Below are 24,593 nucleotides of genomic sequence, written 5' to 3'. Positions count from 1 at the left end.
GCTGGGCGAACTCTGCCCAACGCTTAATGGTGTGTTTGTTGAATGTAGCACAAAAATGACAGACAGAGACGTCGTGGTCTGGGCCTAAACAAGGAATACAGAGGGAATGGAAATCCTTATGCGGTATTTGCTTCCCACATAAAATACAATTAACTTTGTCTGACATCGGTCTGAGGCAAGAAAAGATGTTCTTCGTCTTCCATTGCTGCAGTCCTGACTATTGGGTATAGTCCGCGTCCCAGTCGGCCCGAATACCAGAGTATAAGGCTGACGTCGGTCAGGGCGCATTAGACTGACGTCAGTACGTCAGGGTACTAATGCGCATGACCGACGTCATATCCTCAGTCTTTTTTGCCGCATGGTCCGATGCAGAAGCAGTTTTGCGAGTGCAGGTTGGCGATTGAAATATTTCAAACCGAGTTTCAGACCTAAAACAGAGTTGGCTAAGTACCCGCTAGAACATTTTGGTTTTTCTTGCCTCAGTATTTTACCGGATGTCAGAAAAGTGAATAACTGTATCTCTTGTGGGAAACAGATACCTCATAGGGATTATCATACCTTGTGTATACCTTGTTTAGGGCCTGAGCACGACGTTGTTGGTTGCCGCTCTTGTGCTAGGTTTAACAAACGCACTATTAAGAGGAGGTTAGACTGTGCCAGGTTAGTGTTTGGGAAGCTGTAATTATAAAATGCCGCCGGATGCTCCCGCTTCTTCCAAGAAGCGCAAGGATAAAACTGTGAAACCAGGGGTTGAGGAACCGGCAGTCCCGGACGTCGGTTCGTTAGAAGGCTCAGTGGAGCCGGAGGTTTTGCCAGGAGTTTCCATAGAGTCCCAGGCAGAAACTTTACTCTTACAGGATGTGCCTTCTCAGGAGGTAGGCCAGGCTGAGGGGCTTCTCAGGTGACTGTTCTTCCCTCTCTTCCCAAGGTAGTTAGGGCCTCTCCTTCTGTTGCCAAAACTTCTTTGAGAGGTAGGCCTACTTCAGCCTCAGTGGGGGCTTCTCCTAGCATTTCGGGTTCTGTTCCTAAGAAACATATGCTTAAAATGGCAGAAGATTTGATTACTATGATTAGGGGTTCTATGCCCCGCCTGATAAGCGCCTAGGGTGGAACCGAGTTTGATAGTTTTGAACAGTGTTCAGAGGCTTCAGAATCTTCTGTGGAAGATATGCAGGATTTTCCTACTTATTCTGATTCTGATGTGGATGATTCCGCCCCTACAGCTTCTCCTCCTGAGGATTTCTCATTTTCAGAGACTTTGCATTCCATGAGGGAGCACTTTAAATGGGAAGGCCAGGATTACTCTGACTCCAGGAAAAGGCTTAGGAGTTCTTGTTTTACCCCAGCATAGGCCTTTAGCTATTCCTCCTGTGTTGAATGTGGTGGAAGATGTTTTTGCAGAGGCTTCCCTGAACCCTGACTCTTTGCCTCCTGCTCCTGTTAAGCCTGATAGGTATTATAGGGTGCCCGAAGCTCATAAATATTTGTTTAAGAGTCCTAGGGTGGACCCAGAAACTATTTCTCAAGGGCCTAAGGGGGTAAAGGCTTCTGTGGTTAAAAATCCTGTTCCCACTGATAAAGAGGCAAGGGCTTTGGATAGGTGGGGAAAGAAAGTGTACACTTCTTCCACTCTAGCCATGAGAGCTTTGAATTGTCAGTTTCACATGCTAAAATATCAGAATTATCTCCTTTCACAATTGAAATCTAAGGTGGATGCTTTGGCGGAAGGTATTGAGTGTAAAGAGTTGCTGGATTTGGTTCATGTCTCTGAACAAGTGGGTAAGCATTCTTTGCAATGTGGTTTTGATGCTGTACAGGCCTCCTCGAGGGTGGCTGCTACCAGTTCTGTTCTTCGCAGGTATGCCTGGTTGAAGGATCAGAATTTAGCTGAGCATGTTAAGACAAGGATTTTGGATGCTCCTTTACAGTCTGATGTGTTGTTTGGTTCGCCTGTGGAAGCAGTTTTAAAGAAAATGAAGTCTATGCAAACTGTTAAAGATTTTTTGCAGGTGCAGCCACCGAAGTTTAGTAGAAATTGGCCTGCTAAGGGGTGGACATATCCTGCTTATGATTCTCAGTCTAGGGGTAGGTCTAGACGTGGTAGGGGCAGGGCTCAAGGTTCTTTTAGGCCTAGAACAGGGAGTTCTCCTGCTCAGACTTCTGGTGAGGGCAGGGGTCAGTCCTTTCGTAAACAGACCCAATGACCTGCCTTTTCAGCTGCCAGCAGATTCACGTTTGGCAGCTCCTTTGGGAGGAAGACTGTCTCTTTTCAAAGAAAACTGGGATTTAATTACTCAAGACAAATGGGTGTTGGATATCATTCACCACGGTTACAGATTTTACTTCCATACAATGCCCCCTTTCAAAGGCATGCCAGACGTTCCTCCTCAACAAAGAAAAGAGGCTCACAAGCAAGTTTTGCAGTTACTTCACATAGGGGCCATCCAGCCAGTCCCTGTATCAGAAAGGGGCCTAGGATTTTATTCTCGCCTGTTCCTTGTACCAAAGAAGGGAAACACGTGGAGACCAATTTTGGATTTATCTCTCCTCAACACTTATCTGGACATTCCCAAGTTCAAGATGTTGACGTTACAACAGCTTTTACCTCTGCTGGGCAAAAATCACTGGATGGTAACTTTAGATCTCAAAGAAGCTTACCTTCATGTGCCTATAAGGCTAAGTTGCAGGAAATATCTCAGGTTTCGAACTGGAAATTCTCATTATCAGTTCTCTGCATTGCCCTTTGGCTTATCTACTGCGCCCAGAGTGTTCACAAAGGTTCTGGCTCCAGTGATAGCTTACTTCAGGCTTCAAGGAATTCAAATCTATCCTTACTTGGACGACTGCCTGATTCTGGCTCAAGAAAGGGAAGTTCTTCTACAGCACCTGGAATATGTTATCGCAGTGCTAAGATGCCTAGGGTATTCTGTGAACGAAATAAAGTCCAGTCTAGTACCCTCTCAAGACATGTGCTTTCTGGGTGTGAGACTGAATACAGCAGCCCAGATGGCCTTTTTAACCCCGGACAAACAAAAGAGTCTGTCACTTTACTTCCATCAACTATCTCATCAGTCCGTGCTGACTGCAAGGACAGTCCTTCAAGCATTAGGGTTCATGGCATCTTGTATTCTGGTGCTTCCCAATGCCAAACTGCATATGAGGAAGTTACAATGGTATCTCAAAATGTATGGACACAGCACTGCCAGGATTTGGACACTGTCATTCAAATAATACCTTGCCTTCAAAAGAATTCTTGTGGTGGGCTCAGGAATGTCACCTAAACAAGGGACTCTCTGTGACCCGCCAGAGGCAAGTCAGATCTTGACGACAGATGCCTCGGACATTGCTTGGGGAGCTCATCTAAATGGAAAGTGGATACAAGACAAGTGGCCTGCCAGACTACAGCATCTACATATCAACATGAAGGAGATGTTAGCAGTCCAGTTTGCATTAATGGCTTTCAAGGAGTTACTTCTTCCAGGGCAGGTGTTGATTCTAACAGACAACACAACTGTCATGTGGTACATCAACAAGCAACGGGGAACACATTCTTATCCTCTATGCAGGCAAGCAATGATTTTATGGGAGACTGCGCTAAGCCTGCAACTGACTCTTCAGGCAAGGTTTCTGCCAGGAGCACAGAACTCCTTAGCAGATGTGTTAAGCAGACAAATCATGGATCCCCACGAGTGGAAACTGGATCTTCATGTATTTCAGAAACTGACAGTGTCATGGGAACTCCAGACATAGATCTGTTCGCTTCTCCACTAAACCACCAGCTGCCAAAGTATTGCACAAAGGGGTTTCATCACACGGCTTGGAAAGTGGATGCTCTGTCTTTCAGTTGGAAAAACCTTCATGTGTATGCCTTTCCACCTCTACCTCTTCTTCCAAAGGTACTGTTAAAGGTCAGACAAGACAGGCCAAGGATGATTTTGATAGCTCCAGATTGGCCTCGCTGGCACTGGTACCCTCTACTGCGGAGTCTGGTAAAGAAGCCTCCATGGCCTTTACCTCTGATTCCTCATCTGTTATCTCAGAAGGACGGTCATCTGCTCAATGTCAAACTACACTCTCTTCATCTAACAGCTTGGCATATTCTGTGTTGAAACACAGCAGGTCTCAACTTCCTCAACAAGTTTTAAGTGTGATTATGGAAGCTAGAAGACCTAGTACAAGGAAAGTGTATGCAGAAAAATGGAAGAGATTTTTATTTTGGAGTACAGCAAGGCATTTGGAGATTTCTGAGCCTAATTTGAGTGTGGCTCTTCAATATCTTACTGAATTGTTGGACAAAGGTTTGTCCTTCTCTTCCATAAAGATTCATGCTGCAGCAATTTCAGCTCACTATGATTGTGACCCACCTTTGTTTTCGCATCCTTTGTTCAAGCAGTTTCTTAGAGGGGCAAAGAATATAAGACCCCCACGTAGAGCTCCTACTCCTGCTTGGGATCTCAATTTTGTGTTGGAAAACTTACTCTACAACCTTTTGAGCCTGCAGCTACTGCTGAATTGAAATACTTGTCATGGAAGACTGCTTTTCTGCTGGCTATTACTTCTGCAAGAAGGGTGTCTGAGTTGCAGGCCCTTATGGCAGTAGAGCCCTTTTTGATTTTCCATAAGGATAGGGTATCATTACGTACTAATCCTTCTTTTATGCCTAAGGTGGTTTCTAGTGTGGCTTTAAACCAAACTATTCATTTGCCTACGTTTTGCAGAACCTCAAAATAAAGGGGAGAAGATTTTGCACACTTTAGATGTTCACAGGCAATTGCGTTATTATTTAAGCAGGACTAAGGATTTTAGGCAGTCTCAGCAGTTGTTTGTTTCTTTTGCTTTGAGTTCTCAGGGCAAGCCTGTGTCAAAACAAACTATTTCTAGGTGGATTGGCTTTTGCATTGCATTTTGTTATTCCCATCATGGCAAGGAGATTCCAGCTGGGATTAGGCCTCATTCCACTAGGGCTACTGCCACTTCAACAGCATTTCTAAGGGGGGTGGCAACTAAGGATATTTTGGAAGCAGCTACTTGGAGTTCAGTGCATACTTTCTCTAAGCATTATCACCTTCCTATCTACTCTAAGTCTAGGGCTGGTTTTGCCACAGCTGTTTTGCAAGGCATGTTGTCAGCTCCTACTTCTTTATAATTTGCCAGCCTCCTTACCTCTGCTTTGGGATTCTACCCAATAGTCAGGACTGCAGCAATGGAAGACGAAGAACATAGTACAGTTTTGTACCTACCATAAATGTAGATGTTCGAGGATTCCATTGCTGCAGTCCAATTTACCCTCCCTCCTTCCCCTCTGTATTTAGGGGTGGTTGTGTAGGTGAGTTTACATGCTTATATTTTTGTATATATTGTTGTATATATATTGTACATGTTGTTGGTGCAGGTTTTTTGGGACTTGTCTTTTTAGGATCTTCTGACATCTGGGGCAAGAAAAGACTGAGGATATGACGTCGGTCATGCGCATTAGTACCCTGACGTACTGACGTCAGTCTAATGCGCCCTGACCGACGTCAGCCTTATACTCTGGTATTCGGGCCGACTGGGACGCGGACTATACCCAATAGTCAGGACTGCAGCAATGGAATCCTCGAACATCTACATTTATGGTAGGTACAAAACTGTACTTTTCCCCAACGGGTTACTTAGCTTTCAAGAAGACTTCGGTTGCAAAATTTTCGTAATGTCAGGAGCTGGCCGACCGGCACTTGTGAACTGCTTCTGCTTTGGGCACCACACGGCAAGAAAGACTGAAGAAAATGGCGTCGGCTGGTTCTTTTATACCCCTGTCGCACTGACGTCAGGGAAGAAGCGACGACAACCAACGCCGGACCTAGACTTTGGAATTCGGCCGACCGAGGACCCGCCTGACGGCAGGAGAACCCATCTGTTATGACTGCAGCTGTATGCACGATGAACATCTGTGGCAACTCCCTTCTGGCCCAGGCAACAGTGGTTCTCTCTTCTTTTAGAAATCACCACAAGGCTTTATCACAGACTGAACTTATTCAAATAAGATCAGGGGCGTTAAAACAATAAATCCAGACCCCAATCTGCTTGGATGATGGGCTTTTAATACCTTTTAGACAACTTTTTTCTTTGGACATGCAGCAGGTATTAAAGGAGGCGAGAAAGCCTGATACTAGGAAATCACATCAGCAAATGGAAAATGTTCTCTAGTTGCTGCCAACAAGAGACCGCACTGTCTTAGGGCTAGTTTTTCTCCAATTTTATAATACATGTGCAAGTTATTATCCTATGGCCAGTTTTATTCATAGATGCATACTAAGCCAATGACCATCAGGGGCTTTTATAAGTCTAGCTGTGCAACCTAATCCAAACTGTGTCCCCAAGTACCAAGGGGCACTTAACAGGATGGGATATTTTAGTTAGAAAGTTTCTACACATTATGGGGGTGGCATGTTAGAGGCAGACAGTAATGCCCAAACTATCAGCAACTGGGGCCAGACCCAGGATGAATTCAGACTTCCCATCCACTGGTCAAGGTTATACTTGAAACAGGGTGATGGATGGACTCTGCTTCATATGGATGGGGAGCCTGTTCCAGAGCATAGGGATCATATGTCTTGCCAACATGTCTTATTTACATCACAAGAAAATTTTAAATACTTGGATTTAGTGGTTCTGATGCTGTTCATTTTGCAGACATGCAAAAGGTCCATCAGGTCTGGATCTGAGCATGCCCTGTATGCCAGGCAAAGATGTCTTCTACAGGTTACTGAAAGGTTAATAGTATAGACATAGGGCTTTAAGGCTACCCATACAAGACAAGTAAGGAGGCTTTGGGCATTCCAACTGTTGCATATCTAGTCGGGTACATGCCTAAGAGGGCATTATACTCAATGATGGGTCTGACAAGGGCCAAATAAAGTGACACTGATTTCCTTGGACCTGAATGCCTCGCCCTTATAGAATGGGCAATACAGTATGATTTTCTTACTACCCTGGCTACATGTTGGTTAAAAAACAGACAGTCTACATGTGTTCCTAGATCCCTGACTACCGGGTCAGTTATTAGGGTGTCTTACAGATGGAGTAATTAGCCTTAGTGGCAGTGTTCCCAAAAGACCTTACGAACATTATAATGCATTTCTTAGCAGTACGTTTTAGTCATGGATTAAAACTCAATGCATTTTTTAGCACCGAGCTTTAAATCCGTGACTTTGGTACCAATCATCTGTCTGCATTAAACCCTCTTGCAAGATGTGTGCCATGGCCAAAATTTAGGATGACTAAATTTGCAGTCATCTGTGAACTTGGTCATCCAAAGGCCCTTGACATTAGCCTTTATCTCAGCAGTATATGCCAAATAGGACTGGTCTCAGCATGGAGCCCTGGGGTACCCTGCTGGTGACAGGTCATTTAGTGGAGGTGGTATCACCAATCCTGACTTACTGGATCTTGTCTGTGAGCCAGCCGGCAATCCAGTGAGTTATGCATGGGTTTATTCCCAGTTTGGTGAGTTATGCATGGGTTTATGCCCAGTTTGGTGAGTTTATCAACTATACTTGAGTGGGGTATTGTATTGAATGTCTTATCCAGGTCCAAATATCAAAGTAGGTAGTATGCACAGTTTTCCCCTCATCTGTTGCCTTAGTGACTTTCTCAAAGAAGTCCACCACCAGGTTTAGCAGGCATGACCTTTTCCCTTGACAAAGTCAAACTGGGTTGGGTCCAGTGCCTGAAGGTTGCTTATGTCTTTGTTGATCATTTCCATGACAGTTAGTTCCATGGTTTTGCATATTAGACTAGTCAGACTAATAGGTTTGTAGTTTCCAAGGCAAGTTGATGGTCCACTCTTGTGAAGTGGGATAACTGTCGCAGTCCTCCATTATTTTGGTACAAAGCCTGTTTTGAGGCTACAGCTGAAAAGTCACTTAAGTGGTCCTGACAGACCATGTTTCAAGCTATTTAAGGAGCATACCAGGATATTATCTATCAAGGTTCAGTTGTCAGACATTTTAGCACGTCTGTCCAGGGGATCCTCTTCTTTCAAAGCAATCTCATGTGAAAGTGTTTTTGAAAGGGCTTTTGCATAAGACACCTCTTAGAAAACCAGTGGCTCCTCCCTGGCATCTTAATTTTGTGTTAGTTTGTTCCATTTGAAACAGCTCAACAGGCTGACTTGCCGACAGTCTTGCTCATCACTGAACTCTGTAAGCAGAGTATCCAAGATGCGAACACTTTTGGTGGGTCAACCTCCTCTCATTTTTCACAAAGACAGGGTTTTCTTTGAGAACTAATCCCCCTTTTATGCTTAAAGTGGTAGAGTATACTTTGAGCAAGTTATCCATCTCAGGAAAAATAATTCATACCTTGGATGTCCAGACAACTACGGTACATGGAACAAAACCTTTCAGAACTTCTGATGTACTACATAAAACCTTTCAGAATTTCTGACGTACTGTTTAACACCTTTCAGAATTTTGACATATGGTTTATCTCGTGCAGGTATGAGAAGGACAACCCGTGTCAAAACGGATTTCAAAATGGCTGTCTCAGGCTATTACCTTTTGTTACTCCCACCACAACAAATCTATTCTAGGCAGGGTTAAGGCTCACTTTATCAAGGCATTGGCTTCATCAATGACTTTTTGGAAAGGGTTGGAGTCTACAAATTTTCTAGAAGTAGCAACTTGGTCCTCTTTGCATACTTTTACAAAGTACTAAACACTAGATTCCTTCCTCATGGCTTCTGGACCCTCTTCCTTCCTTTTCCCAGTCTTTCTAAGCTATGGCACTCAGACTACTCAGTGCTAGCTGCCAGATATACAAACCCTTGTGTCGTCCATGATAACCGTTAACTTAATGTATTATGCAAGGACAAGCACTGAAAAGGTAGCTATTAGCAAAAGCTTTAATAGAAACAAAATACAGCAACAGAAATGCAAAAGCAAGACATCTGTAAAGAAATTATCCATGACTTACCATAAGAAAACAAAAATGTACAACATATGCACATATTAACTCAGCAATTACATACTTTACAGTGGAATTCTGTTTTGTGCAGGAACATGCCTCCAACTTTCTTAAAAGCCTTACAAATGTATGGTTTGAAATTATACTTGCCTTATCCCCAGCATTCGGGTTTTTATCTGGATGATACTCTTTGGCTAACTTTCTGTATGCCTAGTAAAAGAAAACACATTAAATGGTTAATCATAATGGCTAAAAAGTCTGACAAAAACTAATATACAGATGTTATATGCAGGAAATATCCTTCACTATCTAGTGGCACACATACTAAATGTCAACTCGAAACATCCAAACACTCCACATCAATGTGCGTGCTGAAACACAAAACTAGTGCTTTAAAATTCTGAAAGCATCAAATACTTGGCTACTAACAGGTGATGGCAAAGATCTACCAAGCAAGCAACACATGACTTGTTCTACTCAAGTAGATCTTAAACTGCAGTACAAAATAAACCATTTACACTTCAACTACAATCCTAATTAGTTAAGCTAAGCAACTACTCTGCATAGCAGATGAACTGAGGTGCAGCTGTTTGTAGTAGTCTGGGAAACTAGTATGAAAATCAAGGTATATAGTAAGATTTAAAGGCGAAATGTGAAAAATCCATGACCATTCCCCACCTTGATGTGATTCACAGTCACTTTCTGTTGTGCATCTGTTCCATGTACATAAGGTTTATAAAACAAACTACCATTTCAATTCACTATGTAATCCCTAGAGAAGTTCGCTTTCGCCACCAGCTTAACTATTTCCTGTTCTGATGTGCCCTTCTCTGCCATGTCAAAACCAGGTGCACCCCACTCACACAAAGATGACACAGGCGAGGGCTAGGCTATTTTAATTTTGATCAGGACGTCTTGGACAAAACTAGAGCAGACGGGGGACAGTATGAGCTTTGGCGAGGCTGTGTGGTCCGCAAGTCGGGGGGGGGGGGGGGTAAGTGGCTTTCCGATACCTGTACATACAGAGTTATGTACAGCCCTCTCTATGGGGACCTTCCACAGACAAATGGAAACCTACTAGGTATTCCACAGGCTTCTGCTAAATGAAGCTTCAACAATCTTTCGACAAAATCTTGGCACATGCAGATAAGTACATCTATTTGTGCAACACAAACATTGCCCCAACATCCTTGCAGTGCCCAGACCTGTCAATTTGGCACACAAGCTCACTCTACCTCCTTCTCCGGCATGGTGGAATTCAGGGACCCCTAGTTAGCAAGTGAAAAGCATTTTACTGTTCATAACCACAGCTGTTTCAGTGGCACAGGCACTACTGAGTAAATCGCTCCCCCCTTTTATGTTGAATCTTTCTCAGTCTTGTTCTGCAAGTGATGCAGGCTACTGACAAGTCAGTAACCCTCAACAAATTGCTGAAGAATGCTTCAATACACACCCTGCCCCAGACATGGATGGTCATTAAGTGAGTGGCCTGCTCAAAGCCAGTTTCTACTGCTGAACAAATTTGGGGGCGTTCTTCAGTATGACGACGCTGCCAGTGCATATGCAGAATGTTTACTACCTGCTGCATTCACATGATCATGCTTCAGTCTGGTGCACAACAGCCACAAATCAGTCACAGATAGTGACAGCGCATGTCCCTCTATCATGTCTCCCACCAGCTGCCCATGGCAGCAGCATGGCGAATGCATGTGCATGACAAATGGCTGCACAGGTAAATAGGCAATTAGTCCAAAACTATGGGCATGACACTAAGTGACCGGGGGGGGGGGGGACACATTCATACAGAACTCTTCATAGCGTAAAAGTAACACTGCATAGATAAGCCGCCAACTTGCTCATATCAGACACGTTCGATTTTTCAGCAGAAAAAATGTTTTCCTAAGTATAGCATCATTCACCATTTGAATATTCAGGGATAAGTGACACAGACTCCACGTGGGCCAGCAGAGTAATCCAGGCTGCAGAGAGCTGAATAAGCGACTTTTCTTGATACTAAGTATATTTTTTGTTGCTTTCCACATCTGAATACCTAGCAACTGTATTTCGCCTGCCTTTCTGTTACATTGAAGCTGTTTTTACTGCATTTAACTTAATATTGCACTTGGAATCCTTGTTTGTTACTATTTGACTGTATTTGTAGCAAATTCTTCTGTGTAAGCTGTAGTAGCTGATTCATAGCATTTATAAGTGTTTGCTGCACCTGTTTCTGCCTGTTTTGTGAAAAAAGAAAAAAGAAAAAATATCTCTTGTTTTTCCTGCTTTACTAGTTTAGTCCAGTTTCAGAGTTGCTGATTCCTGGGCTTTGGTTGTAGTTCCTGTGTACTGTTTCCTTGCCTTATTTGGGGAAGGGAAGCTACCTTGCTTTCCTGCTTTACTAGTTTAGTCCAGTTTCAGAGTTGCTGATTCCTGGGCTTTGGTTGTAGTTCCTGTGTACTGTTTCCTTGCCTTATTTAGGGGAAGGGAAGCTACCTTGCTTACCAGTGGGAGTGGGAAGCATTGAGCTGCCTTTTGTCCAGTTTTGTGAGGTTTCAGCCAGTAACTAGTAGTTTATTGGTCGCTTTGGGCCAGTTTCTAGCTTTTTCCAGCCCCTGGTATAAAAGCGTTAAGCGATTTAGAGGAGCTGCCACTGTTGCACACTAGGGCAGTGCCGGTTAAGCAGGTTTAAAGTATTCGGCTACCTAAAGTCCACTCTTCAAATTTTCCCTTAAAACTACCTTCCTCGAACTATACTACTGATCAAATCAGCGTATCCTATAACTAAAAAGATCAACTCTACTTGCCTCCAAGTAGACTATTCTCTATCTATTAAACCTAGCACTTGCTCCTACAGTACTTATTACTTTGATACGGCACTCTTGTCATAGATAGTACCCCAAAAAGGCAACCCCCATTTCTCGGTCACCCACGTCCCCGAATCTTTTTTAAAGTTTTTGTCTACCCTTCTAGCATGTCGAGGGATCAGTTGCTAGTGTCCTCTCCTGCTCAGCTGGTGAACCTGGGAATATTGAGGCAATGTTTCAATTGCCTCATGTACACAGACAACCCTTTCCTCCTCCCACAAAACACAAATACATGCGAGAGATGCAACTATACGGCCAAACTGGAGGCTGAGCTCTCTCAACATAGGACTGGCAAGACCAGTCAGGAGGAGAAGGTTACCACACACACTATAGACCCAGTCTCACATAGTACCATTACAACCTCAAATCATTCACATAAACACACAAAGACATACTCGGAGGCTCTGATCAAAAATCTACCAAAACAGCAGAGGCCACCAAAGCAGACACCAAAACAACCACCACCTCAGAACACAACACCGCAACACATAGACCTCACAGTCAGAGTGTCAAACAGTCACAGCCCTTAAGGCCAAACACAATGCCAGACACACTAGTCATTGGTGACTCCATAGTCAGACACACTGATGTCCCGCTCACCAGACTGAGTAAGGAGAAGGTCACAGTAAGCTGCCTGTCGGGCGCTAGAATCCGCCACATAACGCAAGCACTCGGGTCTCTCAACAGCAGGTACAAATATGACTCAGTCATTGTCCACGCTGGTGTAAACGACCCGAGACGCACTCCTTGGACTACATGAAAAGAGACATTGAGGAGCTCTCTGATTATGTAGCCCAGGCAGGTATGACCCTGACCTTGAGCAGTATCCTACCTTCACCAAGAATGATGCCACAATACAGAGATAAGATGATCAGCTTTAACAATTGGCTTAAACACTGGTGTCATTCAAAGGGGATCCAGTATCTGTCTGCCTGGGATGACATGCTGGACAAGCCACGCTGCTTCGCAAGGGACGGCTTGCACCTGTCACCCCTGGGATTCCGGATATTGGCAAAGGCTCTTGCCACCCCCATAGTGCCTTTTTTAGGCAAGGCTCAAATTCTAAACCTACCACCCTAGAACACAAAAAAGGAAAAAAATTAAGGGTAATGCTGCTCAATGCCAGAAGTCTAAATCTCAAAATGCACGCACTCGAGGCCCTTCTCAGTATGGAGAACATCGATGTCTGTGCTGTGACAGAAACCTGGTTCAAGGCTCCTGAGAGCACCCCAGCTATCAGGTTTTACCTCATATCATGCGGTCCGCCCCAAAATCCGGACAATACCAAGAAAGGAGGGGGGGGTATCCATATTCATCAAGGACACCCACACCTCAAGACTGGTGGCAACGCACGATGCATCGGAGACCATCCAGGTGCAATTAACCATAGGCAAGACTGCTCTGCAAATTGTAGCATGTTACAGGCCACCCTCACAAACTCAGGAAACTCACATGGCCTTCCTGAAAACACTAGAGGATAAATGTATCACCAAACACCATCATACTAGGTGACTTCAATTACCCTAATATAGGCTGGGAACACTACTCAAGCCCAAACACCCTAGCCCAAAAGTTCCTGGAATTCATAAACTCAAATGCCATGGAACAACTAGTCACCATCCCCACAAGAGGAGATAACATACTTGATCTCATCATCACGAACATGGGAGCACAATGTTCAACACCGAAGTATACCCCTCACTGGTGAGATCAGATCACAAACTAATCTCGCAGGAGGTGCTCATCTCACCGCCACCAGAAATAAAAAAGACCACAGTAAAGGACTTCTCAAGAGTAGACTTCACACTTGTAAAGACTATTGTGGTCTCCTTTCAGGCCCCCGAGCCATGGAAAACAATACTCAAGCCGCTGAATCACTTACAAACGCCTTCTACCAGCACCTGCAGGACTGCATGGATAAGGCAATCCCAAGCAAAACAAAGACTCTTTGTACCAAAGGCAAGCGCCCAGTCTGGTGGACCCCAGCCATAAACAAACTCTACAACAAAAGGAGGAAGCTACTACAAGATAGAGCAAAATCCTTAAAAGGTAAGACACCCTTGATCACTATAAGTAAAAACTAAGAGCTCTCATAAAATCATCCAAAGCAAATTTCGAGAGAAAAATAGCTAAAGACTCAAAAGACAATCATAAGGCCTTCTTTAGCTATGTTAGAAACCTAGGAGGAAACTCCCAGATATGCTCAGAACTAGTTCAAAATGATGTGAAGATTACTGATCCTACAGACATTGCCAACATACTGGCTGACAGGTTCAGTGCAAACTTCTCCTCCCCCAAAAGGAGAGATATCTATACCAAATGAGTGCAGCCCCCAAACATCTCCAGCTCCCAAGTGAGAACTGCTCTCTCCAAAGCAAAAAAACACAGCATCCATGGGACCCGATGGTGTCCCCGGCTGTGTGCTCCACGAACTCAATGAGGAATTAAACCCACAGCTAGGACAGCTGTTTAATCAAAGTCTTACCTCTGGATAAGTACCCAGGGAGTGGCGCACTGCAACTGTGGTCCCACTTCACAAAGGCGGTGCCTCCACAGACCCTGGAAATTACCGGCCCATTAGCTTGACAAGCCTTATCTGCAAAGCCATGGAGAGGATCATAATGGACCTCATAAATAAAGACATAGGGAATTTGCAGACTTTGGATCCAACCCAGTTTGGCTTTGTCAAAGGCAGATCATGCCTTTTAAACTTGGTTGACTTTTTCGAAACAGTCACCAAAGCCATTGATGAGGGAAAGGCAGTCCATACAGCCTACCTCGATCTGGCTAAGGCCTTCGATACAATACCCCACTCGGGTATCATTGAAAAACTCATCAGCTTAAATGTTAACCCATACATCACAAGATGGGTTGCAAACTGGCTGAGTGACAGAACCCACAGGGTCAGAGTTGCTGGCGCCATGTCAGACTCAAAGCCTGTCACAAGTGGTGTCCCACAGGGCTCAGTCCTGGGCCCACTCTTGTTTGGCATCTACTTTTCCAAGTACAAGCAAACACAGGAGGGTTATGGCTGACAAAGTTTGCAGATGACTGCAAACTGGGCCATAGTAGAAAACACATCTGACACAGATATCCTTCAGAAGGGTCTCACAGAAACGGATAACTGGTGCCAGAGCCACGCCTAAAGTTAAATGCCAAAAATGCATAGTCATACCCTTCGGGAAAAACAAGGTTACCCCTAGCTACCAAATAGGTGGCAATCCACTGAGCACAGAAGAAGTTATCAGGGACCTGGGGACCCAGGTTGATAGTAGTCTGTCATTCGACACCCATGTAGCTAAAGTAGTTAGGAAGTCCTTCTACATTGCCCACCTTATCATGAAGGGATTCTCATCTAGATCAAGGGAGGTCATAGTCTCCTTTACTCATCAGACCAATGATTGAGTACAATGCCCCATTCGAATGTATCTGACCCGACACTTGCAGCAGCTGGAGAGGCCACAAAAGTTCCTCACCAAAAGGATAAAGGGTCTCAAAAATCTGTCCTATGCTGCCCGACTGAAAGAACTCCAGCTCTATTCAGTCGCCACGCTTGCTCAGAGGTGACCTTTGCCTAACATACAAGGCCATGTCAAACCCAGATTTGATGAATATGCTTCACCTCAAAAAATCTAGATCCATCAGAGCCACAAGGGCGGGAGACTTAAACCTCGACACGGCTATTAATAGGACGTGCTGGAGGGATAGATTCATCACCCAAAGACTCCCTATGCTGTGGAACAAAATCCCGGTACATGTGAGGCAGAGCACCTCGCTGGCCTTGTTCAAGAGAAATCTTGACCAATGGATGGGAGATCGCAGATATACCCCAGGAATTACCTCAGTGTCACTGCTCGACAGAGGCACAGCAAAATAATGGGTATAGTTCCCCATACTAAAGGGGTGGCGTAAGCCACAAAACAATGGGCTAGGCTTATAAATGCCCTCGGGCAGATAGCCTAGTATGAACCTATGAACCTATGAACCTAAATGTTACACTGACAGGGTTTGACTTAAGTATGCAAAAGAAAGTATTGTGAAACATGTTTAGGGCTACTGTGTTTGTTTTGGACACTGCAATAAAAAATTGAGTACAATGGCTCATTGCACTGAAATTACTTGCAATGGAACTTTTTTTGTCCCCCTGTGATATTCTCTATTTTTCAGTAACATTAACATGTGCATCAGTAGAAGTCTGGAAAACGGCTGCTGAATCGATACTGTTTTCCACTTACTGATTTTTTTTGGAAAACGTTATGTGCTCACCATAATGTTCCATCTGTGTTGTTTATTTTCACTTATCCTTGACATATGGATTCGGTTCCGAGCCTCAGAACACACTCTGCTATTACTACAGCTCCCGAAAGCCAAAATCTCAAGCCTAACCCTTACCCACAATGCTCCTCTCCTAGTTGCCTCAGATCAAATTTGCTGAAAGACAAAAAAAAACCCCAAAACCTTCGTACAGACCATATCTGAGACCATACAAGTGATGTCTCCATTGTACATTCCACCGGAAACATCAACAGCAGCCAGGGGAAGGGAGTCTAGGATTAATGAAAATGGACAAAACAGATGGAACACTATGGTGAGTACATAACTTCTTTATCAGATGTTGTCAATTTTCATTTTATCCTCGACATATGGGACAGAGTCCCCAGCTACCTTTGACCATGGGAGAACTTAAGGATATTTTAGAATAAACCCTCTTCCCCTGGAGACCAGATCCAATTTGTAATGAGTAATAAAGGTATGAGAAGCCCAAGTTGCTGCTGCACAGATATAATCCATAGAAGCTCTAGACTGAAAAACTGCTGAAGTAGCTACAAGCTCTTCTAGAATATGCCTTTAAAGGCCTAAGCAATTTAATTTTCTTTTTATTGTGTAAATAAAGGAAATACAGTCTTTGAGCCATCTGACTAGCGTCCCTTTGCTGATTGATTGGTCAAGTCTTGTAGATGAAAATGACAAATAGTTGGCCAGATTTTCTTAAATTCTTAGTTCTGTGTAGACAGAAACGTAATTGTCTAAACGTCTAATAAATGTATGCAATGTTCGCGTTTGTTAGTAAAATTTGGAAAACATACTGGTAAATTAATAGTCTAATACTGGTTTCTGATGCCACCTTAGGCAAGGAAGGAAGGATTGGTCCGCAGTGAAACTCTTATCTTTATGGAAAATCAGATAAGGTCTACATAAGGCTTGTATTTCTGAAATACTTCTGGTAGAAGTTATTTCCACTAGAAATATATAGTTTTCCAGGATAGAAAATTGTAGAAATGTTGGTTCAAAAGAAGTTTGAACAATGGCTTGTAGCATTAAGTTGAGCTCCCAAGATGAAGCAAGATCTTTGTAAGGGGGTTTCAGCAACAGAATTCCTTTTTAAGAAAGCCTTGCAAAGCTTGGGAAGCCAAAGAGGATTCTTTTAAAGCCATTTGGAAATTAGAAATAGCTGCAAAATTATTTTTTTATTGGAAAGCACTTGCTTTAAAAAGTGAAGCTAAAAATTCTAAGACTTATCAAGGGCACTGAAAAATTGTCAGTACTGTTATCACAAGCCCAAAAGGTAAACCGCCTCCATTTACTAGTACAGAGTTTACAGGTAGCTGGCTTGTGAAAGGCCAAGAGTACATGACGTACCAGGGAGGAGAGTGAGGGGTGCCTGGCTATTAATGGTACACAGCCTGATGTTTACAATGTTCGGATGGCTTAATCCCTATGGATGAGACAGGTAGTCTGGAACTGGATCCAGAATTCATGGCTGTTGGATCAGATAAGGTCAAAGAAAGGGGAACCATATTTGTTGAGGTCAATAAGGTGCTCTTCAACCAGATTGCTTTCTGTAGGAATTTCAGGATTAGAGAACTTGAGAGAAAGGCATTCAGCAGTCTGGAGGGCCAAATGTGGAGAGGAGCATCTATTGGTGACTCCCCCGGAGGGGGTGGGGGGGGTCAGGGGCAAAGTAGTTGCTGCAGTTGTTTAGGGGGGAGGCAAATAGCAAAGCTGGCCCACTAACGGAAAATACATTGTCACCTTTGGACTGAGACCACTCATGAGGCAAGAGAATACACAGACTGTCTGCCATCAACCTGGAACTCCCTGGAATGTACGTTGCTATCAGATAGCGGTTGGAAGAGATCACCCATTGCCACACTCAGAGCTCCTCGACAAAGGGGATAGGATTTAGTTCCTTCCAGTTTGCTGATATACCCAACCACTGGCATATTGCCCGTTTGAATCGCAACTGTTCCTGAAGGAAGATCAGTCTGAAAGGCTTGCAATCTTTAAAGCACTGCTAGTAGCGCCAGTGTACTGATGCACAAGCTGTCCTCTGAAGGGGACCAAATCTGGAAGGAGTCAGTGGTAACCATGGTGTGGGGTTGTGATGGGACAAAGGAACTGCATGGAAGACCATCTTTGCAGAAAAGATTTAGCTTGGTGGATGCATTCCAAAGACTGGTGATCAAAATCAGGTCTGACATGGGTTGGTGTAATACTAACCATTGAGACACTAGCAACCACTGTTGCATCCTCGCTGTATTTTGCTAAGGGAACTAGAGTTATAGTTGCAGCCATGGAGCCCAGTGCTTTAAGGACTAGACAAGCGGACACTTTTCTGGTGCCGATTAGCTTCTGTAACTGAACTCTGATTTTATATAATCTCACAGAGGGAAGAGAAGCTATGGAAGTTTGAGTACTTAGAAGGGCTCCTATGAACTCTAAATTCTGAGTTGGTGTCAATTTCGATTTTTCATGATTTACAGTTATTCCCAGATAAGAGCAAACGCGGAGTACATGGTCTCTTGCTTGTATCAACTGATGCCTGGTCAGAGTAGTAATGAGACAATCTAGATATGGAAACACCCTGAATCCCTGCAGTCTCAAGTGAGCTGCTACTACTACCATACACTTTGTAAACACCCTGGGGGCTGTGGTGAGACCAACGGGCAGGACCCTGAATTGAAAGTGATTGGTTCCCAGCTGGAAGTGACGGAATCTACTGGATCATTTGTTCATCTTTATATGGTAATATGCATCCTGAAGATCTACTCAGCACATCCAATCGACTTAAATGGAAAAATGGGCAGTACCGTAACCATCTGGAATTTGGCTTGACGAATTGATTTGTTCACACAGATTCAAATTCGCCCTCCAGTCACGGTCATTTTTTGGCATTAAAAAGAATCTTGAGTGAACTCTGGACTCTCTCTCTGGTCTGGTGGGACTCCTTGGATGACTAGCAGTTTTTTGATTTCTAGAACTGCTTGTTCCTCTGACTGGGTGGAACGTCTGGGATTTTCTTGCATACAGGAGGAAGGGAAAAGGGAATTGTATAGCCTCTGGATATAATCCTCTGCACCCAAGTATCCAATGTCATTTGTGCCAGGCATTTTGGTGCAAGGATAAGCATCCTCTTACTGCTTCCAGAGGAAGACAATCAGGCCTCCTTTCAGGAGTGCAGGTAGGATTTACCCAAGAAAGAATCCCTGAAAACTTGGTTTTGCGGGCCACCTCTGTCATGCAGGTGGTGTCTTCCATTGAAGTTTCCCCCCTCTGCCCCTGGAGGAACTACCTCAGTGTGTCTCCTGAAATAGTCCTTTGGGACTTCCTGAACCATATTTTTCCACTGCTTCTCTGATTTCTAGAGAATGGAAGTTGGAGTGGACAAACATATGCCCACAGCACAAAGTGCCTTTCCATATTTCTCACACCTGGATAAAGTTTTTCTAACTTTTGGATGAAACAAACGATTCATCAAAGGGTGAACTGATGAATGAAGTATGCCAAAAAATTTAAGGCCCTTAAGGCAAAGACTGATGATGCATAGACCAGCTTTCCAAACCTAGCCATCACCCAAAACTCTGTTGGGTGGACAGCTACAAGAACCCTCTTCGGCCAGATCCTTCTTAGTGACTGCTGCCATGACCATGGTATCAACTGATAACCCTTTGGCCCAGAACGGTTTGTATTCAGGGGTGGACAGAATTTTGTCTGGTCTCCTGGGGATAGGTTTGATGGTATCAGGGGCCGGCCACACCTACAGAGATCAACTGAATGAGCTCAGTGGGAGGAGTCATCCAAGAGGTAGACTGTCGAGTGCCACAGGCCTACAGGTACACTGACTCATTGTAAGAGGGATTTTGGGACTTCCAGTCATCCCTCCATTTCAACATTTCCAGGACTTCCAGTTATCCCTCCATTTCAACATTTCCAGGACTTCCAGTTATCCCTCCATTTCAACATTTCCAGGATGTCTCCAAAGGAGACCTCAGCGGGTGACCTTGGGGATCCTTTACCTTCATCGAAGTCGGTGTCTTCGGTGATGGTCCTCTGGAGAATCCAAGTGCTTCCTCTTGCACTTTCTTCTTAGACACTTCCTCAGTGGGGTGATCTGGGGAGGTATCAGAAGAGGAGAGAACTGTTGAGACTCCTGCAGTCTTGGCACTCACTGACTTAGTGGGAGTGGAGGTTGAATATCTGGGCGTGAGGAGGAAAGGGATACTGGCTCCTAAGTGAAAAGGACTGACTGAGGTAGTCAGGGTTCTTTATCATGGCTTCAAAAGCTGAACCCCCCCCCGAAAAGGGAAGGGAGCCCAGAACCGCAGTCACTCCCTGCTCTGAAGAGAGAGCTTCCGAGTCCAAATTCAGGGCAGATGGCTCTGGGCACCTTGAAGCTAAGAACACTGATGCTTCAGATGAAGTCAGAGGAGGAAACCCCGGATGGGCAAGAATCTGCTCCCATACCAGAGGGGGTTGGGGCCAAAGAGGTACCGGACAACTCTCTCGCCAAGAGTACCTTATTCACCCAGCCTCTCATATCTTCAGTTAAGCTCTTGGTGGAATGGATAGAAAGGGTTGAGGGCATACCTCTCAACCGGGAAGCAAAAATTTGGAGAAAGGCCCATGAAAAGAACGTACAACTGGCCAAAAATCTAACAAAATTATGTAACTCTGCCTACTCCAATGGAATTGTGGGATACCAACTTTTAAATGCAAATTGAAGAACAAAGTATTAAACACAAAATATAACCAGAACAGTGTATTTATATTATATTTATAATATCTGGTCATTTTTATAAAAGAAAATTGTATTTTAGTTTTACACGATTACAAAGTTTGATACAACTGCTCTACACTAATATTAAACACATTACTGAAATGCTTTTAAGCTGCTGGTTCATGTTTAATCATCCACAGTAAACCCACAACAGAACCTGACATAGCAACTGCATTTGTTCTCAGTGAACAGACAGTGGTAAATCACTGACTGGAGCTCGTACAGCAGGAACGTTGAAGAATGCCTATGCGGCTTACTTGCGGTGCTGTTTGGACTAGGTCTGTCCTGGATCAGTCCACTTTGGTGATGTATTATGCAACTTGTGTTTTTCACCTTCAGCCACAATGGTTTGTAAATTATTTTGGAGTGGTTTCCAAAACTGCTATTTTTATACACTACAGTGCACTGCTCAAACATATTGGAACATCTTGACTTCAGTTTTATTCTCACTGTTATTACTAAATAGCGTTTTACTTGTGCCCCCCCCCCCTCATCTCCACCCCCAATTTCCTCATCCTCTAATTCTGAACACTGGCAACATGGTGGTCTGCATACTTTCACCCTCCCACAAAAAAAAAAAAACTAAAGCAAGACCTCGGTAGTCTAGAATACAGGCTCCAAATAGGAATCAGCCCATCAAAGGCCAGCTCAATGATTTTTGGGACTAAGCATAGTCTCAAACATCTGTCACACATTCTGTAGAAAATATCCATCAAAAAAACATTCACTTTATATACCTTGACATTTCCCATCAGTCACTCCTCCTTGAACACCGCATCCCGCATGCACCAGACAAAATCAAAAGTGAAACATTTTTTTTACTGTGATCATGGAAAATGTCAGATTGAGCTACAGGTACAAGTGTTATGCCATTTTAGCCAGAATGCACCCCTCCCACCCCCCCCCCCCCCCCCAAGACAAACAAAAAAAAAAAAAATCAAAAAGATGATCTTTACAAACGATAATAAAAATGAATCTTTAGGTTGTAGTGCATTTTTTGCAAATAGAAATATCACATTAGTTTACTTGACAAAGCCTGTTAGCTATCAGGACCACTACGGGCAAACAATGAAAAAACATTTTTTTTATCTTGTCATGATTTACTGCACTTCCTAAAGCTGCCTGCAGCAAAATAAGTACTCATTCCTAATTTTATTTTTTTTTTACTCTTGTCTGAACTCATGGGGGCAGACATAGTGATTACTTTGGAAAGCTAAATCTGTCTTGATGCACAGACTGTGAGAACAAATAGCCCTACCATTTGTTGTCAGTCTAGACTTCCATTCACTTAGAATGGACCACCTGAAAAAAAAATGCAAGTTTGAGAGTCTGCAGCTCATGTGTCATTGACTGGTATGTGCAGAGTTTTACAAATGTTGTTCCTATTGATGTACTACACACATTCTCTGAAAGAAACTTGCAAAAGTGTCAACAAATTACAGAGATAAAAAAGACTTTTCACAAGGAGCAGTTTGGCAAGTTTCAATTCCCGGCCAAGTTACTTCTCCCATCTCCCCTCCTTCAGTGGGTTACAGTCTCGCATTTCCAGCCTTACTAGATTCAACTATTTAGTCAACTTTGCATGACAATAGATAACAAAAAAAATCAGCCTGGTGTGCCACTAAAACTGTTCCCTTATATGTCTCTTCACTTCTGAATAGCATTTCCCCAGGAATAAAAAAAAAAAAGCACACACATCAGTCCAGAGTTTGGGCCAATCTATCCATTTCTTAACGTGCACAGTAAAGCATTCAGTTTATAATGCGTTCTGGCTGCTGACATAGTTATCTTTACATAGTTATTCTCTTATAGCATAACCTGAACTTATGGTATTCAATGCCAAGTTTTACAACAGTTCAAGTTTAACAATGACCTCCCAAGCCTCTGATGTGACCCAGTACTGTCAATATACTGAAAATATATAAATACAAATATTTGTGCACATTGTACGCGTACAATAATACACATACCATCATTAAAACAAGATAAATGCAATATAAATCATACCAATATAGTTATGCTTTCTAGTTTATGACCCTGTTTGTCGACGGAAACTTTTTGAATTTATGTTCAAGCAGTTGTACATTTGTTGTATATTATCTTGTTTAATTGTTTCTCAATATTCTAATCACTGTGTATGCTGCATTAATTGTAAAACTCTGATTTTACTCCTTTTATATTTTCTATGCTCTTTGTACAAAGTAGCTATGTTCGTATAATTTATTTTTATTATTTTTTATAATTGTTTACTATGTATCTGGAGCTTTTCTCCCCCAGCCTCCGCTGAAAACAGTCATCTTGTGTCCAGTCGGACTAACCTGGTAAACAAATGGAAAATAAATAAAAAAATAAAATATACTAAGAAAATCAATCAATATACCAAGAAAAATCCACAACAAGAAAAAACACACAGAAGGAAGAAAAATGTTTCCTTGATGCGGTCATGAAAATCCCACTCACTTATTCAGATATTATGGGCAAACATATACATATATTATAACATATATAATATATTGGGCAAAACAACGTACCCAACACACTAGTCATAGGTGAATCAATAGTCAGGCACATTGATGTCCCACTCACCAGGCTAAACAAGGAGAAGGTTACTGTCAGCTGCCTGTCTGGTGCCAGGATCTGCCACATAACCCATGCACTCAGGTCACTCCACAACAAGTACAAATATGACTCTGTCATTGTCCATGCTGGTGTGAATGACCTGAGACATGCCTCCCTGGACTACATGAAGAGAGACATGGAAGAGCTCTCCGATATTGTAGCCCAGGAAGGTATGACCCTAGCCCTGAGTAGCACTCTGCCATCACCCAGAAAGATACCGCAGTACAAGGACAAAATGATTGACTTCAACAATTGGCTAAGCTTCTGGTGTCATTCTAAGGGGATCCAGTATCTGTCTGCCTGGGACAACATGGTCGACAGACCATGATGCTTTGCCAGAGATGGCCTGCACCTGTCGCCCATGGGATTCCGGATACTGGCTAAGGCTCTTGCCGCCTCTATAGTGCCTTTTTTAGACAAGTTTCAAATGTAACAGGAACAGGCAAGCAAAAACTGAGGTAATGCTACTCAATGCTAGAAGTCTAAATCTCAAAATGCACTCACTCAAGGCACTCCTTAAAATGGAGAACATAGATACCTGTGCAGTGACTGAGACCTGGTTCAAGGCTCCAAAGAGCACCCCCCTGCACTACCAGGCTATAACTGATACCACACCTTTCGACCACGTAACCTGGACCGAAACATCAAAGGCGGAGGTGTGCCCATATTCATTAAGGATATCCACACCTCCAGGCTAGCTGCTCAGCATAATGCATCCGAGGGTATCCAAGTGCAACTAACTCTGGGCAAAACTGCAATCCAAATTGTAGCTTGCTACAGATCCCCCATCATGCCCCAGCATTCCCACTCCTCTTTTCTTGATATACTGGAAAATATTAGGGTTCAAACACCCTAATAATGGGCGATTTCAACTACCCCATCATTAATTGGGAAAACTACTCTTGTACCAACTCCTTCACTCAATGCTTTCTGGAATTCATAAATTCCAGTGCCCTGGATCAACTTATCCACACCCCCCACCAAGGGCAACAATATCCTAGACCTAGTCATTACCAACATGAGTGACCGGTACTCCACACCCAAAGTCAACTCCTTGTTGGTCAGATCCGACCATAAGCTAATCACCCTTGATATCCACATCCCACCCC

The 24,593-nt window shown here is 43.5% G+C and overlaps 1 protein-coding gene across 1 annotated transcript in view; it reads right to left on the bottom strand.

Annotated features, from left to right (window-relative positions):
- The window catches only part of DNAJA2 (DnaJ heat shock protein family (Hsp40) member A2), a gene marked incomplete in the record, with an annotated part of 1,055,602 nt that overhangs the window by 812,519 nt on the left and 218,490 nt on the right, over positions 1–24,593 (bottom strand). Inside the window, 1 exon segment of the mRNA XM_044081956.1 lies at positions 9,097–9,156. Coding sequence (XP_043937891.1) covers positions 9,097–9,156 — 60 coding nt within the window.

Source organism: Protopterus annectens, chromosome 8.part1, assembly GCF_019279795.1.
Source record: "Protopterus annectens isolate FY-2018-M chromosome 8.part1, PAN1.0, whole genome shotgun sequence".
Lineage (NCBI taxonomy): Eukaryota > Metazoa > Chordata > Ceratodontiformes > Protopteridae > Protopterus > Protopterus annectens.
Note: the sequence above shows the minus strand (reverse complement) of the source record. Positions and strands in the feature narration are given on the sequence as shown.